The sequence below is a fragment of the Cricetulus griseus genome, chromosome 8, assembly GCF_003668045.3.
Source record: "Cricetulus griseus strain 17A/GY chromosome 8, alternate assembly CriGri-PICRH-1.0, whole genome shotgun sequence".
NCBI classification, from domain to species: domain Eukaryota; kingdom Metazoa; phylum Chordata; class Mammalia; order Rodentia; family Cricetidae; genus Cricetulus; species Cricetulus griseus.
This window is the reverse complement of record NC_048601.1, coordinates 19,363,867-19,386,865: the sequence shown is the minus strand read 5'-3', so window position 1 is coordinate 19,386,865 and position 22,999 is coordinate 19,363,867. Positions and strand designations below refer to the sequence as shown.

Genomic DNA, 22,999 nt, shown 5'->3' with positions numbered 1-22,999 from the left:
TGTGTGTGTGTGTGTGTGTGTGTGTGTGTGTGTGTGTGTGTGTGGTGTGGTATGTTGGGGGGTGTTAAGGGAAGCTTGCCTTGTTTTAGGGTTCAAATTATATTTGAATGCATTCTTTTCCATGCCAGAAAGTGAACTCAGACTGATGGAGTCTCACCAAACTGCTGTTCCCTGTCTTCGGTCCTGAAGTCATCCTTCTACCCTGTAGAGGAAGTCAAGGAACTTCTCCTTACTTGCTAAATCAGGCGCTCCCTCCAGACACCTTCATTGGGGCCTTAACAATGCAGGAAACTGAAGCATGGTTAGGAAAAAAATCACAGCAGGCCGGATTTTCACGGAGCACTCCAGAAAAAGGTGCCAGAAGATGGGGCTGCTAGAGGTCTTAATTAACCATTTCAACACCCATAGCCACGTGTCCTAGGTTCCATGGTCAGGACCATCACTGACCTAGTTATTGCTATAAAAGACACTGAATACAGAATCAGACAGAGCTAAGCTTGGGTCCTTGCTCAGCACTTGCTGTGTTTGACCTTGGCTCATCTTCTCTCTAAGCACCAGCCGACATCACTATTAGCAAACGTAGGACATGAGGGAGAGAGCTGCTTGCCTCTCTTTCCCTAGCATTTACCCAGCCACAAGTAACCTTATGTCTATAAAATAGCAATGCAACAATCTAACCTCATAATGCTTTTGTAATGTTTTCATAATCTGTTGTTTCAGATGGGGACGGTCTATGGAAATAGTCTTCCATGCAAACAATGTTCGCCAATGGCTGCAGCTTGATTCCCACTTCTTTTTCTTATGCTGAATCCTAGTGATAGTTAAATGCTTTTGTCTAAAACAAAATAGCATAATGTCATGTGACCTCATTGCTACAAAAATATGTGTGTTGAATATGCCTACTTTCCCTCTTTCCAAATATACATACCTGACTGTGTCTAGAATAATGCTCACTGAAAAGTGAATACTTAGAAGTGTTGAGTTGGGGGCTGTTTGTTTACTTGGTTATTTTACCTTTTCTAGTGTGCTGATGAGTATAATTTTCACATAAAAATGTTGTAAGAAGAGAAAGAGACCTCAAAGGCAGTAAGCTGTAATTAGTCTACTTTTGCAGACAATGTGAATTCTTTTTAACCCTCTGCTTTTCTGTATTTTCTAGAGTTATTCATTTTTTGGAAGTCAGTTTAACCATGTTCTCTGGTCTTGCACGGAACACTCTAGAAGCAACCCTCTGTGACACTTTTTCCTGTGTCTGTATTCTACTCCATCGTGACCTTTACCACACATTAATGGAATGATAGAATTGGCTTTTTTGTCTTAACACTTGAGAGCAGATATTGTGTCTGTTTTTTTCTTATTGATAATGTATCATGAAGCAGTTCTACCCAATATTAGATTGATACACGGGCAGAAATTTTCTCACAGATGGAGGGAGGGAGGGTTCCATTAGTCCTCTGCTCTTCCAGAGGACTGGAGTTCAAATCCAGCACCCACATGGTGGCTAACAACCATCTGAAACTCCAGTTCCAAGGGATCCAACACCTTCTTCCAGCTGTTAGGGGCCCTACACACACATGGCGCACTGACATACGTGCTGTTGAAACATCCACGCACATAAAATAAAAGTAAATAAATCTGCTTTTAGCTGATATTGTCTCACTGAACACACTCTAAGCCATACATAGTAATTGACTTCTGTTTTCTAAACTGAATCCTCTAGTTTTACCAAATTTTTCAAGCTGCAAGGTACATAATTAAAGAGGAAAAATTTTAAATCAAAAACCTTTTTGTTGTTATTTATTTTTAGAGACTCTCACAATGTAGACTAGGTTGGGCTCTAACTTACAGAGATTAGCCTGTCTCTGCCTTCCTAGTGCTGGGATTAAAGGCAGGTGCCACCATACCCAGCCAAATGAATTATTAAAAATTTTCATAAAATATATTTTGATCATATTCTTTTCCCTTCCACCAATCAAAATTCCATTCCCTCTTCCTATTATCTGTGTCCTTCACTCCTCCCAAACTCTCCCTCCCCTCCCTGGATTCTCCCTCCCTCCCCTGAAACTCTTCCTCCCCCCTCTCAAACAATGGACCCTTTCTAGTTTCCTAGATTCTACAGGTACTCCAAGCCAAACTACACAATGTAGAGACTCAATACTGAGATCCATATATGCATCTAAATGTGGTATCTATCTTTCTGGAGCTGGGTTGTCTCAGTCAGTATAATGGAGTTTCCAGCTCCATTTACTCAACTGCAAATCTCATGGCTTCATTTGTATTCACAGCTGTATAAAGTGCCACTGGGTATGTACACATTTTCATTAGCCATTCATCAGCTGATGGACACCTAGACTATTTCGATGTCCTAATTATTGGGAATAGAGCAGCTGTGAATATGGGTAGCTATGTGTCTCTGCTGTAGGAATTAGAGTCATTTGGGTATGTGCCCAACAGTGCTAAAGCTGAGTCATAGGATTAAACACAGTCTCACTGCTCCCGGGTGGTATAGAGGCCCTTATTGCCAGAGTTCTGGAGTCCTCTGAGCACACCCCTGTCAAACACACCACTCTTAGACTGGTCTCATTAGAGGCTTCCCCAACTTTTTCGTTAAGTTCCCTGAAGTCAAGTACAGTGTCTTTTTGCCCAATTTGTCCCTGAATTTAATAGTATCTAGAACAGCAGTTCTCAACCTTTTGGTCATGATTCCTTTGGGGGATCTGTCTTAGTTAGGGTTTCTATAGCTGTGACGAGACACCATGACCATGACAACCCTTATAAAGGAAAATAATTGAGGTGGCATCTTACAGTTTCAGAGGTTCAGTCCATTATCGTCATGGCAGGGAGCATGGCGGTGTTCAGGCAGACATGGTGCTGACTACATCTTGACCAGAAGGCAACAGAAAGGACTGTGTCACTGGGCAGCATCTTGAACATAGGAAACCTCAAAGCCCACTCCCACAGTGACACACTTCCTCTAACAAGGCCACACCTACTCCAACAAAGCCACACCTCCTAATAGTGCCACTCCCTGTGAGTTTATGGGAACCAATTACATTCCAACTACCACAGTGTCATATATCAGATATCCTGCATATCAATTACAATTCATAACAGAACAGGAGCAAAACTACAGTTATGAAATTGCAATGAAATAATTTTATGGTTGGGAATCCCCACAACATAAGGAACTGTATTAATGGGTCACAACATTGGGAAAGTTGAGAACCACTGGTCTAGATTATATTAGAAATTCAATATATTTGCATTAGGTAATTAGCTATTCAGTTTCTTTTACACTAAAAGACTTTTGTGGACTGGGGATGGACATAGTATGAATGTGCATACACTTTTCAGAGACAGTTGGATTCGTGATGGCTAGTCTTGTTTGAATAGGGAACCTCGGCTGAAGAATTGTCTCTATCAGATCAGCCTGTGTGTGAGTATGTCTGTCGGGTGTTTTCTTGATTGCTAATTGATTTGGAGGGTTCAGCCCAGTGTGGGAGGCTCCATTCCTAGACAAGTGAACCTGCAGAACATGAGCTGGGGTAAATGCAGCATTCTTTCCATGGTTCCTGTCCCTGCTCCTGCTTAAGTTCCTGCCCTGATTTCCTTCACTGATGAGTCGTGGCCTGGAAGTGTAAGCCAAATACTACCACTTTGCCTTTGGGCGGAGTGGTTTGTCACGCAACAGAAAGCAAACTATAACAGATGGATTTTAGGAATTATAAAGGATGGATTAAAAGAATGGATGTGCTGGATAGGTACCTGAAATGGGTGATAGATATCATATCTTATTTTATAGACACATTGCCTAACCTGAAATGACAAGGAAATTTGCCCTGACCAGTGAGAAGGCAAGTTGAGTTTGAAACCCTCAGAGAGATCAGATATGGAGCCAGAAACCCATTCCACATGATCTCTTAGGCAAAACTGACTTACCCTTCTCCTTCAGGGTTCCACCGCTGTGAAGCACAAAACACTGGAGAATTGGTCACAGCTCATGAGGTCTTGATTCATCCAATAGCTTGTTTTAAGTCCCCATGTTCTCACAAATTAAAAAAAATAACAAAATAAAAGAGTGGGAACATGGCTCTTACACAGAGCTGTTGGGAAGTCAGGTGGCATCAGGTGACTTTGATCTGAACAATATCAAGACATGAAAGGCAGCCACACAGTTGCCATGAAGTTACAGAGTCCGGCTGCACCGTTCAGAAGTGGGGCACAGGCAGTGGAGAAGCCACTCGTTGGCTGAGGGGTGTGGGGAAAGGTGGTTAGGAGGCTGGGTATTGCCATTAGGAGAAATCTCACTTCATGTGCTGAACTGGCTCAGTTTGGAAAGCAGAGGCCTGTGTTTTTTGGGAGAAAGAAGCCATGGCACAGCCAAGGCACACCTCGGTGCTTATTTAAAACAAGGTGATGGGACGAAATGAGGACCCCTGAAATATAAAGTCACCGGCGACAAAGACTAAACTGTCTTCAAGTGTGCAGCTGCTCAGGTTCCAAGAAGTGTCCCACCTGTGCCCCTTCATCTTCATGAACCTGGGAAGAAGCTGGACGGGGGACCCAGATCCTTACTTACCAGTGGGAAATGTCCCCTGAAGCTCATGTGATTGAACGCTTGATCCCCAGGTGATGGCACCCTTTGGAAGAGGCTGTTTAACTTTAGGAGGTTATAAGGAGGAACTTCTGGGGTTGGGGTGGGTGCTGGATACGAGATCTGTATGCTGGAGTCTTGTCCCAGACTCCCTCTACTTCCTGATCCACTCAGATGTGAGCAGACTCCACATGCCACACGCTTGGGCAGCTTCTGCCATGAGGGTCTACATTCCCTGCAACAGTGAGTTGCTTCTCTTGGGTGTTTTACTGTGGCAACAGGAGTTACAGCTAGTCTACTGCAAAACATGAGACAAGTCCACTTGGCCATAGTGCAGCAGAGGCCAACCAGCGCAGCTGGAATGGGAGCCCGGGTTTGTTCATTGGTTTTTCACATTAAATTCAGTGTTCTTTCTTCCATCTTAAACTAAAGGAGAAGAACTCACCCTTTTACTAGGTGGATACTTTTTTTGTTTTTGAAGATTTTTGTCTTTCGTTTTAATTGTGTGTGCATATGTGTGTTTATGCACCTGAGTGCAGCAGAGGGCCAAAAGGAAGTGTTGAATCCCTGGACCAGTTGTGATCAGTCCAAATGTGGATGCTAAGGACCCAAACTCCGTTCCACTTGGAAGAGCAGGTCCCAGTAAGCTGGAACTGAAAGTGAGTTAAGATAACCATTGAGCAGTCATCCATCTCTCCAGCCCTAGTAACTTTGTTTGCCTGGTGCAGGAAGAATTTTATTTCAGACCAAGACTGTCTGACCCCAGAGCCTGCATTCAGCCACAAGGTAGTGCTAACTTTCTGCTCTGCTAAGGACAAATGATCCTTACCAGGGAAGGGACTGTCACAGCACTGAGGGTTCTGGACTTTCCCATGCAATCCAACTCCTTCCAACCACATAGCAGGAGCGTCCTGTCCCCCACCCCCACACCTCACTAGTCCTGACCTCTAGCAGGCTGAAGGGATGCCTGACTCCGGAAGCCCTAACATCCTGCATTCTGCTGAACCCCAAACCCATTCGGCTGCCTGTCCCAGCTGAAACACGGACAGCCTGAGCTGACAGGCTGAGGAGGAATTACCGGCCCCTGGGCTAGAAATAGCCCTCCGAGAAGTGTGCAGCGGCTACGTGTCCACAGGGTGGAGAAGAGGTCCCAGAACCCCAAGATAACATGAGTCCGGATATGGAATGTCCTGAACGTGGGTAGGCTAGCTCAGGTCACTGGTTCCAAAGAGGTGAGTGGGAACCAGGATGTCTGCTCCCCTACGTGGGCTTCGTGACAAGCCCAGGCATCCTGAAGGGGTGGGCTGAGTCCCATGGGTGGCCTCTGTGCACTAATCTGATGAGATAGCTGGTGTGAGCAACACACACACACACACACACACACACACACACACACACACACACACACACACACGCACGCACCGTTCCTCTGTGATCCCAAGCTTCTTTTGCTGCCTCCCTACGCAGTTCCCGGTCTTGGAAGTATGTATGCCTTCCCTAGTTTTGGACAAAGGGAGAGAGGGGGATGGCAGGAGGGGAATACAGCCCGGCAGTGTCCTGGAGGACTGGCCACCCAGGCCTCCAGCTCTGCCCCTTCCTCCACCTGGAAAAGAGGCATCCAAAGTTCAGCCAAAGAGACCTTGTCCTCAGTGCATTGAATCTACCTGCCTCTCGTGTCATTGTCACCTGCCTGCTGCAGAGTGGCCCTGGTGACTTCAGTACATGAATAAACCCTTTCCTCTCCAAGTTGCCTCGGGTCATGGTGTCTATTACAGTAACAGGGAAGTAAGCTAGGAAGTGGATACCACAAACAGATGAATGGGGGCAACAGAGGGACAGGAGACAAGATAAATGCCCAGAGCACTAGAGTGGGCGGAGTCTTGGAAAGGGTTCCATCCATCATCCCCCCTCCCATGCTGACCTATGGGGACACAGATGCAGAGACCACACGTGACCTGCATAGGGCTGCACTACATGTTTAAGGGAAATGAGGCCTAACACCGACATGGAAGCTAACGTGCATGACAGGGTTTGGTGAGTGACTTATTCATATTTTGCTTTACAGGAATGAGAGGTACACAGTGAATATATGCTGTGGTAACTATTAAAAAGAAGATGCAGTTGGGCACTCAGTGGGCTGAGGCAGGAGGATTGTGCATTTAAAGCTAGGCAGAGCTAGACATAGTGAGTTCAAAGCCAGGCTCTTATCAACATAGCAAGACTTTGGGGAAAAGAGGAAGAAAGGAAGAAAATGAGGAGGAGGAGGAGAAATTCATACTGACCTGGAATGACAGCCAAAATACACTTTAGTGTGGTCAAAGCCAAATATAGCGAATACTTAATGTTGGCTTTTAAATGTAAATGGATGAATATATTTATTTATAACACATAATATATGTGATTATACATAGATCTATGTCATTGTCCTCTAGGTCCCCATTTTGCTTTTAATAACATCTTATCTCCAGAAACTATGGAAGAATTTTCACTTTCTATTTCAGAGATTTTTTCATCGATTTGCTCTTTAATAAATCCTGACTGAAAATGGTGTGTTTTTTATTTCCTTTAGATCCCTATAATGGAGAATACATGTTTCTGGATTCAGGAAGCTCTTAGGAAAGTCCCCATGAACACTCCCCAGCCCAGCTCACAGGGTTGTATTGAGGACAAACAGATGATTAATAACTAGACGTCACTAAGAAGCACTGGGAAATGCAAAATGTATTCCACCTGGTGAACTGCAAGCTCCTTGGTGAACCCAGACTGTGTCCTTCATTTGTAGGCTGACTGACACATTAAGAGCGAATCTGCTTGGATAGAAACAAAGACCTATGTCTTAGGTTGGTTTGGTTGGTTAGTGTTTGCGGAATTGGATATGAGACTCCAGTTCTTGCTAGGCATGTGCTGTGCCACCGAGCGGCCCCCTATCCCCAGAAGCATGTATTCACCATCAAGTGACAAGCATTTGTCCAGGATGTCTTAATTGCCCGCCTGCCTGGATTCAGGGACTGTGTGTGCTGATCACTGGAGCCGTGAGATGCCCTGATGCTTATGATGGAAAAAGAACCACAAGGAAGTGACACACAGGGATCTGTCAAGGCCTGCCCTCAGTAGATGCGGCCTTAAGACAGATGTTCAAGAAGAAAATAAGACCGAGAGCCACTGTGGACCACCTCCTTCTTGATTTATTCTGTCTTGATTCTCCCAGCATCTTCCATCACAGCCTATTGGCAGTCAAGCCAATGCTGTCATCTTTTACATTGTTATAAAGTCTTTACATTGAGAAAACATGACCCAATCTGAGAAAAACAAGTTAGAGGTGAAGGGAAGTGAGGACCAAACGAGAGTCCCATCATAGGAGATGTCTTAGTTAGGGATTCTATTGCTATGGAAAAAACAAAAACAAAAACAAAAAACCTATGACTTGGGGATGAAAGAACTGCTTTCCTCTTACACTGCCACATCATGGTCCATCATCAAATGAGGTCGGGACCTGAACTCAAGTAAGGAATCTGGAGGCAGGAACTGAAGCTGAAGCCCTTGGAGAAACTGCCCTGTTCCTCATGAGTTGCTCAGCCTATTTTCTAAACAACACAGGGCCAACTGCCCAGGGGTGGCATTCCCCACCCATTGGCTGGACTCTTCCCCCACCAATCATTATTCAAGAAAATGACTTGCCTGCAAGGCAATCTTATGGAGGCATTTTCTCAGTTGAGGTTCCTCTTCCCAAGTAACTTTTAACGTGTGTCAAGGAAACATCCCACTTACTTTGTTTGTGACTGTGACAATGATTTTTTTGTGTGTGATAGTTTCTGACCTGGCAGGAAAACTGAGATTTCTACATTTAAATATTTTAAATTGTTAGGGTTTGATTTCTTCATAAGATATTTGTAACTTTTCATCATTTGGATTACCTGGGCTCATGTGGAGTCAGTTTGAGTTACACTGTATTAAATTATCATGGCAGTTTAGTTGTGGCTGGCCATTTTCTGCCGTGCTTGTGTTTGTGACAGCTTTGGGGATATTTTCCTTACCATTTTCAGCTGAAATCTGTGTCATTAGAGCTGATGTGGCTAGAATAGCAGGAGTGAAATGTTTGTTTGCTAATTTTTTTAATCTCATTAAAATGTCTTGTGTCAGAGATATAGCTCAGCAGTTAAGAATACTTGATGCTCTTGCAGGACCCAGGTTCAGTTCCCAGCATTGAAATCAGCTCACAACCGCTGGTATCTTGAAATCCAGGGGCTATGACACCCTCTTTTGGCCTGCACAGACACTTGCATACATGAGGTACACATTCATACACCCAAGTACTTACACCACATGTAAAATAAAACAAACCTCTTTTTTCTTCAAGTTTAATGTTAAGAATACTTCAAATAAGCATGGTTGATGAACTCATAGAGAGCCTTATTGTCTCTATCCATACTTGAAGCCTGGATCTGTGGGTATAATGGCAGGGACTGCACCAAAGGCCTCTCTACACAGCTCCCCAGCAAATGCTCCCGAGGTCAGTCCCAGGGCTTCCAGGGCAGGATAGAGACGGGAGCAGCCTTTGTGCAGGAAATCAACGCAAAGAACACAACACTGGGGCTCCTGCTCGTGTCTGGTGTCTGCTTCACTTTGGAGCTCACGCCAGTTCTCAGATTCTCAACTGTGACAGTGCAGTGCCCTCTAGATGCAATAACGCAAAACCAACAAGCCTGAAGGGCTCCCCCGAGGCTCACCCTTTGGAGCCTGAGAGACCACCCTCCAGGCTCTAGGGAAAGGCTGTGTGCCTGCACGCTGACACTCTCCAGTCAGATGCATCTGAGTCTTCAGTTAAGTGAGGCATTCTAGAAGGCAGTGGGACGCGGAACAGGCCTGTAAAGGGAGCCTTGGTTTCTATGTGCTGAATCTGGTGCACGCCAGGGCACGAAGCCCATTTGCTGATAAACACTTGAGTATCAGAATATGAGGGAGCAGAAAGTATGAGTCAGGGGAAGAATACATGATAACAAGAATGGAGATATCATAATAGAGGGAGATATTTTTGGTTTACAGAGAAATCAGGCACTAGGGAAATGTCTGGAGATCTACACAGATGACACCAGCTAACTATCTCAGCAACAGAGAAGAGGCTACCTTAAATGCCCTCCCCTAATAATGAGATTGATGACTGACTTATATGCCATCCTATAGCCTTTATTCAGCAGCTGGTGGAAGAAGAAACAGACACCCACAACTAATCACTGAAATGAACTGGAATCCAGATGCAGAGAAAGACCAGTGAAGAGCACAGAGGTCCAGACCAGGCTGGTGAAACCCATAGAAACAGCTGACCTGAACATCTGGGAACTCTTGCTCCCCAGTCTGATAGCTGGAATACTAGCATGGGACTGATCCAGACCCTAGGAACATGGGTTTCTGTGAGGAAACCTCAGAAATCTATGGGACCTCCTGTAGAAGCCCAGTATTTTTCCCTAGCATGGGTGTGGACTTTGAGAACCCATTCCACATAGAGGGATACTCCCTGAGCCAAGACACACGGGGGTGGGCCTAGGCCCTATCCCAAAGGATACAAAAGACTCTGATGACACCCTATGGAAGGCCTCACCATCCAAGGGGAGCAGAAAAGATATGTGACAGATAAGGTTTTAGTTGGGGAGGGGTATGGGAGGACGGGTGGGAGAAGGGAACTGGGATTGTCATGTAAAACAATCCTGTTTCTAATTCAAATAAAAAAAGTTGGGGAAATATATATATATATATATATATATATATATATAATATTCCAAGTTCTTTTGAATAATTCACAGATAGTGGGTGTCCCCATTCTGACCCCTTCTGGTTCAGCAGGGATAAAATCAAATCAATCCTAGGATGTGTGGGTTTTAAAGTTCTTCTGGGAATTCCACAGGGTCCTCCAGCTGGAAGTGAGTGTATCCAGGGGCTGGAAGTGTTGCCTCCACTCTGTTCCAATGGGCAAAACTTCATCTTCGTTCTTAACATTTCCATGCTGCAAAATGCAAAGAACGATCTGGAGAGCCTTGAGTCTTTCGTTACTCTTGCCAAGTGGGGGAACGGAACATGTCTCCCACACCTTGAGAAACAAGGCTGCTGACCTCTGATCCCAATGCTGGGTGCCCGAAGCCTCTCTTAGAAGGAAAGTCTGTGGACACCACTTCCTCGTAAGACACTTGGACAGATCCAGAGCTCTATTCCCGCCATCTCTCCAGGAACCCAGCCAACAATGGTGGGTGACAGCCTTTCCTGACACTCGTGCGAAGCTTATTCAACTCTCCCCTTCCCTCAAAGCTGGAGGCTGCGTCATTCCTCCCATGGCTTTGCTTTTGTGAAGGCCCTTAGCATTTCTTCCACATCTGGCTAATTTGGCACTCCTCCAGAGCCTGGGGGTGAGCAAAGCATTTCTCCGTGGTATTGGGAACCTTGAGAAATATTTGTTCTGTTATTTATTCCTAAACTCCCTCCTCCTCACCTCTCTTCTCAGAGAAGAGGCTCGGAAGCCATGAAGTGGACCACACGTACTTTCCAGGTCTTTACCATTCTCAACCGGAAGAGGAAACACAGGGGTTACCAAATCAGCAAATGTTTCTTCTGAGAAATTGGCATTTCATTTCTGAAAGCGAGTTATTCTTTCAAGCAGCCAAGGCGTTTATGAACTATTTATTATATCTGTGGCTGCTATTGTTGGGGTTTTCTTTTTGAATTTTTTCTTTATTTTTGATAGTTTGATACATGTATACAATGAGCTTTGGTCATATCTACCCTATCATTCCCCCAAACTCTCCTTATCTCTCTCAACAGGCACCCTCCCAACTTAACATTGTATCTCTTCCCTTGGTGTTGTCCTCATGGATATGGATGCAGGACCAGGACCATTCACTGCAGCATGGGAAACCTACCAGTGACCACATCCTCACAAAAAACAAAACAAACAAGCAAAAAAACCTCCTTCCCCCAGCAACAATTTCCTACCAACAGCTCCTCAGTAAAGGGTGAGGCCTGGAAATCTTCTGTCCCTTCTATGCTGGGGGTTAGGTTGGTTTGACCACAGTTGCTATGAGTTTGTGAGTGCAATAGCTGTGTCTGGTCTAGAACACAGCATTTCACAACACCCACCCCCCATCCTCCAGCTCTTAGTTTTCTCCACCTTCTCTTCTGTGAGTTCCTCTGTGCCTTTGTGGGTGGGTGTAAGTACAGATGTCCAGCTTAGGGCTGAGTGCTCGGCCTCTGTTCTCAGCACTTTGACCAGTTGTGAGCCTCTGTACCGGCTGCTGCCCACTGCAGAGTGACATCTCCCTAACCAACGCTGACAACAGCCCAAGTCTGATAGTGCCAGGAGCTGGAGGCATTTATTAGGTTTTTGAGACAGGATCTCATGTAGCCCAGGCTGCCCTCCAACTTCCTATATAGCTGATAAAGACTCCTGATCCTCCTGTCTCTATTTCCAAAACACCAGGAACACAGGTGTGTGCCACCACTCTCCTTTGTGGTCATTATTCAATAAGACTCAGACATAAACAATTAAATGTCCGGCAACTTCTACCAACCTTAGAATGATAAGAACATATTCCCTAGAGACATACCCTGGGAGAAAGCTTGGTTACTAGGGGAAACGTAATCTCTTTGCTCCCTGTTCTTTCTCATCAAAGGGTAGGTCACAACTCTGGCTCCGATGGGTGGTGGGAGTTTAGGCATCATTCAAAGCCAGAGTCCAGCCTGCGGGCCACTGTTCCTTTTGTTATTGGCTGTCTGTATTTGGGCAAATTACTTAGACCCTTCCCACTGATCTCCTTATGTGTATAAAGTTAAGCACTGTCTCCTTACAGGGTTACTAAATGAGTTAACACAAGTGACAAAGAAACAGGATAAGTGGGCTAGTGGTCTCTCAGTGAGCATTAACATGGCTATGAATCTTCCTGGAGAAGCACCCTGAGGCAATGTCCTAGACCTTGTCCTAGCTCTCCCCGCCATTACTTTGTAAATGTAAATACACATTCCAGCTCTTCATTTCTTCATGTGTAACATTAAAATACTAAAGCTGGGAAGATAGCTCCATTAGCAAAGTGCTTGACACTTAAACATGAGGGCCTGTATTTGATGCTCAGGGCCCACTTACAAGCTTGTACTCTCAGGGCTGGGGGAGGAGAAGCAGGAGGATCCCAGGACCTCGCTGGCCAACCAGCTTAGCCTAATTGTCAAATCCTAGAGACCTTGTCTCAAAAACTCAGATGGACAGTCCCAAGGAAAAACCCTGAGGGTGACTGCTGACCTTTACCTCAGTGCACATAATTACACACACGAACACACACACACACACACACACACACACACACACACACACACACACACACACACGGCAACACACACCCACTTACAATTTTTTAAAGGTCAGCTGTGGTGTACACATCTCTAACCCCAGCAATCAGAAGACAGAATCAGGCAGAGCTCCGTGAATTTGAGGCCAGCCAAGGCTACATAGTGAGACCCTGTCTTGGTAAATAAGGAAATTAATAATAAATACATATTTTAAATACTAACAGCCTGATGTGCCTATCTTACAGAGTTGCAGTTAAGTTCAAAGAACCAACAGATGAGAAAGTTCTCTGTAGACTACACAGTCCTGGACCCAACTGGAGGTGGGACTGGCATCTCCACTCCCCTGAACCAATGCTTTACACATGGCTACCTGTCTTTCCCTGCCTCCTTGGCTGGACTGGTCCCATCTTGCTCTCTCTTACATCAACTGTGACGTGTTGTGGTATACCTACCCATGGTAGGGACTCAATGACCTAGGACACTGAGTGAGCAGCACTCTCCTTGTGGCCATGTCTTTCTGGTGTCTGTGACAGCAGCCTGCCCTCCAATGGCCTGTAGGTGTTAGTTCTAGCCCCCACGAGCACCCTTTCCGCCCCTACATCAGAAGCACCTCCATAGAAGGTATGCCGAAAGCAGTTTCTGCAATGAGGTATCCACTCACACAACAAGGTCCCAGTGTGCAGACACTGGCTGTGGAGATGCCCTGTCCTGCAGCTCCTGGATGCTTCCTGCCCTCTGACCCCTCTGCTCAGCCAGCAGTGTCATTCCAATCCTCCGAATGAGTCTCCTTCCTATTGGCAAAGCCATAATTGCCAGTTTAGCTCCCTGCATCATCCAAATGAGGGAAACTGAGAAGCCAGACCTTGCCATTTTTGCTGACCTCAAGACCTTGTTTTCTTCCTTCTTGTCCTGAAGTCTTTGTAAATGGGAATGAAGGGGTGTTGAGCGCTGGCTCCTACCTAACACACCCTTTCTGAGGTGTGTGTGAGGGTCTCATTTGTCTGACGGTATCACATGTCTCTGAATCAGTCAAGACACCTGCCTAAGGCAGCAGCTAGGAGTAGCTCTGGGTACATACTTGGCAACTGGAGGTAAAAGGCCTGAGCAAACCAAAATGAGTACATTGACAGGAGATGAGCTGCAGAGGAGGCGGGTGACTGACGTGTTGCTATTTTTTTTAAAGACTGTTGGCTGCTTTCACATTTCCTGATGGAAGTGGGACAGGTCAACGGATGACCCACGGTCACAGATAACTTTTGCCCACGCATTATTCACTTTTGGGAGCACTGGCTTGAAATTGAGGGGTGTGTGCGTGCACGCATGTGTGTGCCTGGAACCGACGTGCCTTCCGCAAGCCTAAGAAGTCTGGGCTTCTTCTCCCAATGGATGATTACAACACAGAGGATGTGGCAGCGTTGTTTTTCCTGTTTGATGTCATACCACTACCCTTTAAAAGTCCCAGGGCAAAAAGGAGGGAATCCAGCCCAGGATCCCCACTCCAGTTCTCAGTGTCTTCCTAGGAAGAGAGGAAGGCCAGCAAGGTCCCGGCCTGGCTGGGAGTGTCAGATTTCAAACTGAGCATTAGCCACTCAGAGAGCTGTGCGATGCTGGGGACCTGCCTCAGACTCCTGGTGGGTGTTCTGTGTAGTGCCTGCAGCCTGGGCACTGTTAGAGCCTATCCTGACACCTCCCCACTGCTCGGCTCCAATTGGGGCAGCCTGACCCACCTGTACACAGCTACAGCCAGGAACAGTTATCACCTACAGATCCACAAGGATGGCCGTGTAGATGGCACACCCCATCAGACCATCTACAGTGAGTACTGGCTCCAGGTTGGGAAGAGGGGAAACTCCCTGTTGTTGACCTCTAGGGGGCTGGGGAAGCCTTGGGCTAGATGAGAGAGAGAGAACCTAATTTTCTAACTTGTCTCTCTCTCTCTCTCTCTCTCTCTCTCTCTCTCTCTCTCTCTCTCTCTCTCTCTCTCTCTCTCTGTGTGTGTGTGTGTATGTGTGTGTGTGTGTGTGTGTGTGTGTGTGTGTGTACCTAAGAGGAAGATTTTTTTCCTCCCCCTTAATTGGACTTACAGGTTTTTCTCAACCCGAATAATCACTGCCAAAATCCATTTCCAATAATGAGAGACCGTGTTCTTTTCTTCTGTCCAAGAATTGAAGGGAAAATGGATAGAGAGATGGACTCAAAGAGGAAAATAACCCAGACAGAACTGGGGGAGACAGTGGGAAGAGATCCTGGGATCCCAAGATTTAGAACAGGTGAAATAAGGGGGCTTTTTGCAACTCAAAATTCCTAGTATCCTGGCTGTAAAAATTCTCAAGAGCTGGGCACACACACCCTTAATACAATACAAGGCTAGCCTGGTCTACATAGTAAGCTCCCGGCTAGTCAGGGCGGCATAGTAAGACTCTGTCTCAAAACAAAACCTTCTCAAGAGACACGTGTTAAAGACAGACCACCAAGATGTGTGGTCTTGGCAAGTCTGACTGAATGCATCTACCCATGGGTGCTTCACGGGCTCCTGTATGAGTTGGTGGTTCTCTGAGAAGCTGAAATGCATTTAGTCACCAACACACTGAACTGGGTGTGGACTCCCTGGTGCTGTGAAACACCTGGGATACTCTTAAAGATGGAGTCTATGGAAAATTGGATCTTAAGCCTTAACTGTATATCAATTATATGTATTGAAATGAGAGCTCCTTCCAGCATAAGGGATAGCATATAGAAAATAGAGTGATAAGGAAGATGGGTGTTGGAAAATGAAGCTTCTTATGTAAAAAGTATTCTAAGTAAGACTGGAGAGATGGCTCAGCAGCTAAGAGCACTTGATGCTCTTGCAGGGGACCCAGGTTCAGTCCAGCACCAAGTAGTGACTTACAGCAATCCATAACTCCAGTTCCAGGAGATCCAGTGCCCTCTTCTGACCTCCTATGGCACTACACAAATGTGGTGCACAGACATACATGCAGATGAGACAGCCATACACACGTAATAAGAACCAACCAAAATCTAAAACATTACTGTTAATGTGTATGGAAGATGCAACGGGGCTCAGTGCCAGGTAAAGCACTCAGAGTAGAAATGATTTGCACTTTACTAAAGAACTTTCTATAGCAACTATGATTCCCCTCTTTGTTGTTGTAATAGGTAAACCTGGTTTCCGGATGTAGCCTGGAGGCATGCCTGGCATTCTCTCTGCTATGACCAATAGACCTTAAGCCTAGCTGCCAGATACAGGCACACACAAAGCCAGCAGCTTACACCTGTCCGAGGGCTACACTGGCAGGAGATGTGAGGAAGAAAAAGAATCTCTCTAAATATCAAGCATCCTCCAGAACTCAAGGGGCTAAAATAGGATCCTGGAATTCCCTCTTGGGAGTCAGAGCCTGATAGGGGGAATCTGAAATAAAACTGGGTACATTTCATAGGTCCCCAGCACTGCTTGTATTCTGTGGAACAGGACCTACAAGGTGCCTGACACCATACAGTCCCCTGCCACTGGAAAAGTGACACAGTTCTTCATAGACCTCTTATCTCCCAATGCATTATCAAACTTTTAGGAAACATCATTGTATTCTTCCCCTGGAAGACAGTTGAGACTTTTGCTGCAAGACCACATTGGTTTCAAATGCTGTGTAGTGGATAAGGGTAAACTATTTTCAGTTCAGAGATTGGAAATTTGCTTATAATTACAGAATGCATATAGGATGACCCTAGAATCATAGAATCCCTTTGCTGAAAGGTGGCCTCTCTGCAGAGACCAAGAAGTCAGTCTGAATGGCAGTCCGAATGGTAGCCATTTTCCTGAGGGCTGACAGACATGGGGCTGGAGGATGCCTGGAGCAATAAATGTGACTGAGGAGCCATGAAATGAACTGACCTGACTTTAGTTTTTGTGTGTGATTTTATCTTGTGCAAACTTTGTCTTGGGGAGGGGAAGTGACATTGGACTTGAAATACTACTCAGCTATCATTTGCATTTCCATTAGAACACACTTTATCTTTATCTTGTTCTTATCTGTACCTATTATTAATATAATCTTCCCCCTAATTGATTATATATTTACAGCAGAACTTGGTTTTATTATTATCTCATTTGTTTATTTTATTCCATAAGTATGATGGTCTTATTTGCATGTCTGTCTGTGTACCAAATGTATTCAGTGCCACTGGAAGTCAGGATATCTCATTACATCTTCAAGAAGATAAAGTGAGGCAAAAGTTTCTGTTTTCCCGTTTAAAAGTTTTGCTTTAGTAAGTTCTTGGTTAAGAGCTGAGTGTCCAACTTCTTTTCGGGACATTGGTCTTAATAAAATGGAATGTTCTGCCCAAATGATGCCCAGGCTCCCCTGAACTCAGAAGGCTCTTGGGGTCTCTCCAGGGTTGGTAAGCTTTTTCTAATAGGAGCAAGGCCAGCTCCCCACTCCCCATTGTGCTCACTTTTTGGAAATCGCAGAAAAGAGTTTCTTATTGCCCTTTCTTAATAGCCCATTCTTTTCTTTTGGTGTGTGGGTTAGCATGTACTTGTCCAAGTGAGCCTTCCTGCTGGCTTCTGTTGGTTTCATTCAAAATCCCATTCAGAACTGCTCCCCCTGGTAGCCACTCACTTTCTCTGTGGCGTGTTTTCCTTTAGAACTGGCCCTAGAGTGAGGGCATGTATACTGTGCTCACTGCATGCATTGCCTCCAACCATTAGGCAGGCTGGCAAGGTGTCAGGGTAAGGAAGTGGTCAGCTGTCAGGTCATTTTTGCAACCATTATGGTAACCTTACAAAGCAGGCAAGAACTACTGTGTAGACCGGGGCTGCAGCAACAAAACTCCCACAGCTACAAGGTTCTTAAGGAGCCAAACTAGGACCAGCATCCCCCTTGGGCACAGAACCTCCACGTCCTTGTGGCATTTTTTTCTGTTAGAGGCTACGGCTGCAGACCAGGAAGATGTCACTGACCTGGGTTTGAATTCTGCTTTGTCTCTCTCTCTTTTTTAAAGATTTATTTATCTATTATGATTTATTATGTGTACAGTGTTCTGTCTGCATGTTGCCTGCAGGCCAGAGGAGGGCACTAGATCTCATTACAGATGGTCGTGAGCTACCATGTGGTTTCTGGGAATTGAACTCAGGACCTTTGGAAGAACAACTGAGCCAACCTTCCAGCCCTGCTTTGTCTCTTAAAGATGCTACAATAACCACTAAAGTGATGATGCTGTTTATTTTTTAACAATGTTACAGTTGTTCTGAGAATTTAAAGTATATAGAATGCTTAAGAGAGCACCTACTCAAAAAGAAGGAAGAAGAAAGGAAGAAGGAAGGAAGGAAGGAAAGAAGGATGGAAGGAAGGAAGGAAGGAAAGAAGGAAGGAAGGAAGGAAGGAAGGAGAGAAGGAAAAAAAGAAAAAGGCACACTAAATGTAGTCCTTCGCCTCACCCCCTTGATTGGACCAAAAAGCCCTCAGGACAGAAATTCTGTATTTCTTATGTCTGTCTGAGTTGACATAAAACCAGCTATACATCTGAGACACATAGTCAGACATCATTTTGGAAGAACATGTGTGGTACCACTCCCCACTTGGCAGGTTTCCTGAAAGCTAACCCACAGCCAACTTTGAAACATTTGAAACAAATGGATTTTCTTACTTGGTCCTCTTCTGCTGTCAGCGTGGACCAGACTCTGTAGTTAGGGGATATCTTTTCTTTTGGCTGTGAGCCTAGTCTTTAACGGCTGAGCCATGTCTCTAGCCCAGTTAGGGGATATCTGACCGTTGCCTGCTCCATTCCCTGGAAAGTCTTTGTTCTGAGCCTAATTGGGTAGGGAAGAGGCTTTAGGCTTCAAGTCATGTTCTACAGCACTAGGCACAGACTGTTTTCTGAAGAGGGGTTAGAAGTCTTTTCTGAGCAGCCTCCTTGAGGCCATGAAGTGAAGTTCCTCAGCAGGCAGTTAAAAGTGTCCTCAGAGATCTAAGTGAATGACTTTTAACAGAAAATGTCAAGTCTTGCCGAATCACCATTCGTTTGACAACACAAGATGGTTTAATCTTACCTTTATTACAGAATGCCCGTTTACAGGCGTTGACCATTGTTTAAGGTGAAGACGATACACATACTTCAGGCCTTAGTCAAAGGCAAGTTTTAAGTGAGGCTATGGGAAGTTGTGCAAACTCAGCATCTACAAAGAGCTTCTCCAAGTGAGAAAAGCACAAAGGACTGGGTCTAGGAAGTAAATTCTATTCATCCCCTGGGGTCTATTAAATGTCTGGAAAGGGTGATCTGCTTCTCTGGGAGAGGCTTTAGGCATGCAAACATGGCAGAGCCAGGTGAGGGAACAGCAGGGGCACCGTGCTGAAGAGCCAGCATTTCTGATGAGGGAGGTAAGAAGGTGAAGAGGTGGCTACAACTGACCTTGAAGGGCAAGCAACTTCAACAGGCAGAGACGAGAGGTCAACTCTGAACATACAGGTAGGGACATGTAGTGAGGAAAACCGAGCTCTATATAAGTTGGGTTATTGAATGACATTTTGACACACAGAGTTTAAAGTCATAGAAGCAGCCATCTTAGAAAGACAACCTCTACCCCAAACACTTATAGATACTAGCCAGGAAAAGGGGGAAGTAGCATCCAGATGGAGGGTAATTTGTGTGCTGAACAGATGGTGGGACAATCAAGGTGCCCCATGCATGAAGGAGAATAAAGCAGGAAGAGAGCAACGTGTTGATGCTGGAGTTGGGAGTCTCGGGAAATGAGAGGAACAGTTAGACATGGAGAGTTGTGTGACGCCATCCATGACAGACAGAGAGGCGCCATGGGGGTGTATTGTCAGAAAGTGTTTCAAGGGAAGGGTAGCTGCATATTTTGACCTGGAAGTCTTTCTTGCAGGTGCCCTGATGATTAGATCAGAGGATGCTGGCTTCGTGATCATAACAGGAGCTGTGACTAGAAGGTTCCTTTGTATGGATCTCAGGGGCAACATTTTTGGATCGGTGAGTTTCTTTTTGTGTTGGTCACCACTTTATAATGACTTTATCTCTTTTTCTAAGATGCCATTTTTAAAATCCTGTGTCTGTGTGGGAGCTGAACTCTGGGAAAGCAACAGGTACACACTCTTAACCACTGAGCCATCTCTTCAGCCCTTACTGTATGTCTCCTTGGGGCTTTGATATATCTAACTTTAGAGATCCCATTTAGAGTGTCCTTTGGTCACCCCTTGCTGTCATTTCATTCAGTCTCAGTAGGAAATGCTCAGGTTTACACAGCTGGGGTTTGGAACAAAGCTCTGGGCCTCTAGTCTGTGCTGCCCCTTGGTAGGGATTCTGGTATGGATTCTTGCTTGGAACACAGTGCCTGTTATGTTGTATACCCAAAAACCATGTCAGTTCGTGCTTCTAATGTATACATTAGATATGGCGAACAACCCTGGTGTCTTCACAGTTCTGTTACCAACTGTGGCCTTGGGTGAGTTCTCTCAATACTCCCAGCTTCAGTCTCTTTCCTTAGATGAAGTGAAGTGGACCATTGCAACCTGAAGCTCTCTCTCCTAGTAGTAACCCTCAATTGATTACCTGTGCCCTCAGGCTGATGGCTCATCCTTCAGATTGATTGTAAATCAAGGTATTTCAAAACTAAAGGCTAAAGCATAGTCCCAAAAATTTTGAGGCAGAAATTAAGAACAACCAATCGACTCAGGAATCCCTTATCAATGTCCACTACACAGTTCCTGAAATATAAGTTCTGTGCACGTACCAGCACCTACAATATCATCTGTCCAGAGTAGATAGATATCTATGCAGGAAGCCCTCACCTCTAGAATTCTTTGCGCAGTTTAGAAATATGTAAAGGTCCAGGTAGGCATTCAATAAACTCAGTACAAATGGGAGAATATCTATTACTCATTCCCAGACTATCTGTTAGCAAGTTCATGTCTCTGACCTTCAGTCTACATTATGTCTTGGTGCCATTACCCTCAATTATATGTGAGCCTTCAAAGTCCATCCCAGCTCCAGTCTCTAGGCAAAGAGACAAGCCGCAACCTCCTTCCAGACAGTGGAGCTTTAAAAGGTGTATACAACTCAGGCGCAGTGGCACAAGCCGTCCATCAAAGCTAGTCGGTTGGCTGAGGCAGGAGGGCTGAAACTTCAACATCTCTCTGGAGTACACAGCAGAGACTCAGTGAGACTCTACCTCAAAATGGAAACAACAGAAAAAGGGCTGTGGCTGTAAGTCAGTGGTAAGGCATTTGCCTAGCCTGTATGAAAACTTAGTCAAGCCCCAGGAAAGGGGAGAGATGGGGCCGAGGGAGAGGGTCTGGAGACAATGAATGTTAGCCTAAGTCGTCCGTCGCTCCCTCTCCTACCCGCCGCCCCCACGCCTGCTGCAGACAGTAAAGAGAGACAGACATAAACAGACAGAATGAATACGGATATGAATGAGACTGTGGATGCTCAATTCTCCTCATGGACACTGAACAAGAGGAGTGTCATCCACTCTTTCTGGGTCCTGCTCCAGCAGGCTGGCCTCCAGACCAAGGTCCTCCAGGCAGTGTGCTCCAGGGTCACTCCTCTGAAGCTGGAGCCAAGTTCTGCGCTCTGACATCCTTTCTTAAGAGGGAGGTGAGGGGCTGGGCTAAGCAGTAGCTCCTAACGGAGCTTCACCTCCTCGTGCTCCCCTTCCCTTATAGCATCACTTCAGCCCGGAGAACTGCAGGTTCCGCCAGCGGACTCTGGAGAATGGCTATGACGTCTACCTGTCGCCACAGCATCACTACCTGGTGAGCCTGGGCCGCGCCAAGCGCCCCTTCGAGCCCGGCACCAACCCGCCTCCCTTCTCGCAGTTCCTGGCGCGCAGGAACGAGGTCCCGCTGCTGCGCTTCCATACCGCACGGCCACGGCGCCACACGCGCAGCGCCGAGGACCCTCCCGAGTGGGACCCACTGAACGTGCTCAAGCCGCGGCCCCGTGCCACGCCCGTGCCCGTGTCCTGCTCGCGGGAGCTGCCGAGCGCCGAGGAAGGTGACCTCGCGGCCAGTGACCCACTGGGCGTCCTGCGCAGAGGCCGCGGGGATGCTCGCGGGGGCGCAGGAGGCGTGGACCGGTGCCGTCCCTTTCCCAGATTCGCCTAGGCCACCAGACCCGGCGGCCTCAGCCTCCATCCTCCAATCGGCACAGCCCACGTGCAAGGTGGAAGGCCGGGTGCCTGCTTCTCCCCCTTCCCTTTGGGCCTGAGAGTTACCTGCAAGGCCTCAGCCAGGCACCAACAGTGGGAGGCTGGAGAGATGGCTCAGAGGTATAGAGCCTGTGCTGCTCAGACAGAGGACAGTTCTCAGCACCCACAGCTACCTGTAATCCTAGCTCCAGGGGAATCTGATGCGTCTAGTCTGCCTGGATACCTGCACTCACATGCACATACTCCCCCCTCCCCCAACACACACACACACATACACGTAATTTATAACGTTAATCTGTTTTAAAAGCCCCATCAGGTAAACTAGACACCTGGCTTTTAATTTTTTTAACTAACAGGTAAACTAGACACTTGGCTTTTATTAGCCTGTTTCTTGCCTAGCATTCTCACTGATCAATTAGCATTTAGAAGCAGAGGTTCAGGGTTCACACCTTGAACACAGGGAAGAGGCTGTCTCTATGACATTTAGTTACTGTTCTGGGTTTTTGAGTTTGAGCACCATAATGGCTTTACTGGGCAAGCTGCAAAAAACACTGATTTCTAACCCCCTCCCACCCCATTCTGGAAGAGCTTTCAAAAAAAAGATCGGCAGGAGGCTGACAAGGAGATCCACAGGCATGGTGAACTGAAACGTGTGCCTCAAAGCTCAGCCTTCCTGCAGACTGAAGATCCTTTGCCAGATTCGTAGAATGAGTGCCAACCCTGCTCCGTTCCCAGCTCTCTGAGATAGAGTGGCTTTTTCTGCCGCCCTGGCTTAGGAAAGTCCACCTTGCTAGGGTGTTTTGCAAAATGCAAAATGCACGAACTCTCTGAAGAGAATTTTAGTGGAAGTCGCCACCAGGAGTTGCGATGTACTCTAGGTGGATTGTGAAAACGTGCCAGGAAAGGAAGAGCTCTGG

At 46.2% G+C, this 22,999-nt stretch overlaps 1 protein-coding gene across 1 annotated transcript; it reads left to right on the top strand.

The window, feature by feature from the left end:
* Positions 1-14,520: 14,520 nt before the first annotated feature.
* Positions 14,521-22,038, top strand: Fgf23 (fibroblast growth factor 23). Its single transcript, XM_027428218.2, has 3 exons — positions 14,521-14,731; positions 19,800-19,903; positions 21,598-22,038. Exons 1-3 carry the CDS (start codon positions 14,521-14,523, stop codon positions 22,036-22,038), a joined length of 756 nt encoding a protein of 251 aa, XP_027284019.1.
* The last annotated feature ends 961 nt before the right edge of the window (positions 22,039-22,999 follow it).